This window comes from Dicentrarchus labrax, unplaced genomic scaffold (assembly GCF_905237075.1).
Source record: "Dicentrarchus labrax unplaced genomic scaffold, dlabrax2021, whole genome shotgun sequence".
In the NCBI taxonomy this organism is placed as follows: domain Eukaryota; kingdom Metazoa; phylum Chordata; class Actinopteri; family Moronidae; genus Dicentrarchus; species Dicentrarchus labrax.
In genome coordinates this window covers 2333338-2337733 of record NW_026136719.1, presented here as the reverse complement: position 1 = coordinate 2337733, position 4396 = coordinate 2333338, and the positions used below count along the sequence as shown (strand labels likewise).

The 4396-nt window shown below is 45.9% G+C and overlaps 1 protein-coding gene across 1 annotated transcript; it reads right to left on the bottom strand.

Annotated features, from left to right (window-relative positions):
• On the bottom strand, positions 1-2646 carry cebpa (CCAAT enhancer binding protein alpha). Its single transcript, XM_051379685.1, has one exon. The coding sequence runs from the start codon at positions 2446-2448 to the stop codon at positions 1528-1530; it is 921 nt and encodes a 306-aa protein (XP_051235645.1). The 5' UTR covers positions 2449-2646; the 3' UTR covers positions 1-1527.
• Positions 2647-4396: the final 1750 nt, after the last annotated feature.

Here is a 4396-nt window from a genome sequence, read left to right as displayed (position 1 = left end):
TCTGATAAAACAAGCTCTTTTATTATAATAATTCAGGTTTTTTTGGTAGTTCATATATATATTTATATATATATTTATATATAGGCTTATTTTACAATTGAGACAAACGTTGGTTTAACATCAGTTTGTAAAAAAAAAACAAAAAAATAACATGAAAAGTGCTTCCTTTTTCCTCGCCGGCAGAATCTTTACACACAGCCCGGCTGGAGGTCAAAGGTCATCTGGAAGGATCAGAAGGCACCGTGTGTGTGAGTGTGTGATGGACAGTGGAAAAGAGGAAGAGACATGTTGCATAGAAACCCTTTTCACATTTTGTTTTTCTTTGTTTTCTCTCATAAATACGAAGAGCGAGGCGTGTTTCTTTCTGTCAGATCAGAACCCAGACGCTTCATTTTCACGACTAATAGTGCACACAGGAGAGAGAGCTGCTCGCCACCGCTGCCGCGTCCTCTGACACAACCTCCTAAACCTCCACAATCTGCAGTTTGTCTTTATTGTCGGACATTTAGCCAGCAGAGAAACTTTGCTGCAGGTTTGGAGGCTGTGAGCTCAGAGGACGCTCAGAGGACGCTCAGAGGACGCTGGCGGGACGGAGCAGGGACCACAGTTTCTATTCCAGTCTGATTTTCTTTGTGTTTTTCACTTTGGCATCTTAACCAGCACAGATTATTGTCATCACTCATACATACAAATAAAAGTAGCTCCAGTCTAAACGTGGAGGAGAGAAAAGCCTCGAAGTGAGCGGGAACATGAGTCAGAGCTGCAGAAACAAAGTGGAGACGCTCCTGAAAGTCACATTTCACCAAAATCTGCAAAACAATGGGATCTGTTAGAGGATTGTCCCAGAATGCACGGCGGTGGCCAAAGCACAGACTACATGAAACAACTTATTGATTCCTAGTGACACTTTAGGTTCTTAATGCTGGTGGCAGATATCGATGAATGTGACATTAAATCAGAACATTCTGCCCTGTACCATGGAACTGATCTGGAACCTGTGAGCCGACCCGGAGCGAGACACAAGAACCAGAATTATTATTATTATTATTATTATTATTATTATAAATGTCTCTGCAGGTGGAAATACACATAAACAGCAAGCAGTGTGCACTTTGCATTTCATAGCTGTAGAATGAGTCCATGAGGAGGAGATATGGAGAGAAACCAGCACCAGAGGCTGACCTGGACCCCCAGCATGCCCTACCGTAGCTGCACTGATATGTGAGGAGAGTGTGACAGGCACACAGTCTGTTCGGGGGGGGTAAGGCACAAAAACCAGCAGTCCTCTGTTGTGTCTGCAGCCAACCAGCTTATTTCTGCACAGAAGTCTCAAAGGCACATGAGCACTGCAAAAAGAGTCTGGACCAGGTCCCAGAGCGGAAACCTCCACAAACCCTCCGGTTCCTGCACTTTAATGTTTGGGATCTTTTTGCAGTGCACACCTCAGCTGCCTCAGTCCGTCCTCAGAGGACCGTCCGGGTGTATAAATCCAGCAGTGTAGCAGTCTGACCCGGGTCCAGCAGGATCTCAGCTGCCCATGGGTTTGAAGGATCCGTCCGGCAGCTGTCTGAAGATGCCCCTTAACGTGTCCAGCTCCCGGGTCAGGTGCTCCACCCTCCGCCTCAGTCTGTCGTTGTCGGTGGTCAGCTCCACCACCTTCTGCTGCGTCTCCATGTTGCGCATCTTGGCCTTGTCCCGGCTCTTGCGCACGGCCACGTTGTTGCGCTCGCGCCGCAGCCGGTACTCCGGGCTGCTCTTGTCGACGTGCTTCTTGTGTTTCCCGCCTCCCCGCCCCTCCAGCAGCTTCAGGCCGCCCTGCTGCGGGTGCTGGTGCGGATGCTGGTGGTGGTGGTGGTGCTGGTGCGGGCTGGGCACCGGGGTCGGCGGAGGGGTCGGGTGTCCCGGCTGGAGGTGCATGGTGGTCTGCGCGCAGTGCGCAATCTGGTACTGGAGGTGCGGCTGCTGCTGCTGCTGCTGCTGCTGCTGGGAATGCTGGGAATGCTGGGAGTATTGCTGGGAATGCGGGTGCGGGTGGTGGTAGGTGGGAGGCATGCCCGGGTTCAGGTCCTCGTCGTCCCGGGGCTCCTGTTTGATGGCCACCGGCCGGATGCGCGGCGGGTTGTGCTCGTAGAGCGGGTCCAGCTTGGACTCCATGTAGTTGGACATGTAGAGCTGCTGGGGCCCCGGGCCGCACGGGACCGGGTCGTACTCCCCGTTCATGATCTTGAGCTTGTCCTGGCGGGAGCTGTGGTGGAACAGGTCGGCCAGAAAGTCGTCGTTGAACGCGGACGGGTCGATGTAGGCGCTCAGGTCGATGGAGGTCTCGTTGTCTCCGATCTCACCGCCGAGGTCTGCGGGGTCTCTGTAGCCGGAGGGGGGCTGCTGGCCGTGGCTTATGGTGCTCATCAGGGGCCGGGGAGCGACCTCGTACAGGTTAGAGAGCTCCATGGAGAATCTAAACCCGGGCAGGCATGGCGAGGAGCTCCGGGAATCCAGTTTGGAGAAAGTGGGAAGTGTGAGAGGTCCTCGGGTGGGAGGGGGGCTACAGACCGGCACACATGCGCCGGAGTCCGGGAGACTGTGACAGGGTTCTGATCCGGAGCGCAGAGAGCGGATTAAAGCTGCAGGTCGGTCTGATTCCTCCTGCTCACTAAAGTCTGAGCTGTCACACTGCGGTTATATAGCAGGAGGGAGTGGGCGGGAACACACACACACACACACACACACACACACACACACACACACACACACACACACACACACACACACACACACACACACACACACACACACACACACACACACACACAGTAACACACACACAGTACACACACACACACACACACACACAGTAACACACACACTATTAAATGTTAATTACTGCGAACTCCGTTTAGAAATCATTCACACTTAATTAATTCCAATTTTTATCTTATGTAATTTTATTATATTGATCAAAATACACAAATAAGACAGAGGGACAATCAATAATCAATTTCACAGAAGATCCAGTTTCACTTAGTAAAACAGCAGAACTGAAGTTGGTCCAATGAACGAGCTGCAGACACACACACACACACACACACACACACACACACACACACACAGTAACACACACACACACACACACACACACACACACACACACACACACACACACACACACACACACACACACACACACACACACACAGTAACACAGACACAGTAACACACACACACACACACACACACACACACAGTAACACACACACAGTAACACACACACACACACACACACACACACACACACACACACACACACACACACACACAGTAACACAACACAGTAACACACACACACACACACACACACACACACACACACACACACACATTATTGGTACCTTTTTTTGTGTTTTGTGCTAAATAAAGTTTATTTTCTGATTGTAATAATTTATATTAGGTGTGTGTGTTACTGTGAGTGTGTGTGTGTGTGTGTGTGTGTGTGTGTGTGTGTGTGTGTGTGTGTGTGTTACTGTGTCTGTGTTACTGTGTGTGTGTGTGTGTGTGTGTGTGTGTGTGTGTCTGAGGGGGGGGGGGGCAGATAAGGAGTGGGGGCTCCCTGCAGGGTAACAGGGGTAAGAAGGTTCACATCAGGGCTGCAGTGAGTGGAGAGTCGGACTGTAGCGCCCTCTGTCGGCTGGAAACATTATTTATTTATTTTATGCTCCATTTAAAGTCACTTTTTATTCTACTTTCTCTGCTGCAGGTCTGATATTATCTGTTATTATCTGATATTATATTATCTGATATTATCTGATATTATCTGATATTATATTATCTGATATTATCTCTTATTATCTCTTATTATCTGATATTATATTATCTGATATTATCTGCTATTGATATTATCTGTTTTTATCTGATATTATCTGTTATTATCTGATATTATATTATCTGTTATTATCTGATATTATATTATCTGTTATTATCTGATATTATATTATCTGTTATTATCTGATATTATATTATCTGTTATTATATTGTCTGATATTATATTATCTGATATTATCTGCTATTATATTATCTGTTATTATCTGATATTATCTGTTATTATCTGATATTATCTGATATTATCTGATATTATCTCTTATTATCTCTTATTATCTGATATTATATTATCTGATATTATCTGCTATTATATTATCTGTTATTATCTGATATTATCTGTTATTATCTGATATTATATTATCTGTTATTATCTGATATTATATTATCTGTTATTATATTGTCTGATATTATCTGATATTATCTCTTATTATCTCTTATTATCTGATATTATCTGATATTTATGTCTTTTATGTTTTTACTCTCCTGAGTGTTTATTAACAGATATAATCAGTGCAATATTGAA

What these genes read in the sequence shown, in the direction of transcription:
- cebpa (XM_051379685.1), bottom strand. Translation starts at nt 2,448, where the DNA reads ATGGAGCTCTCTAACCTGTACGAGGTCGCTCCCCGGCCCCTGATGAGC.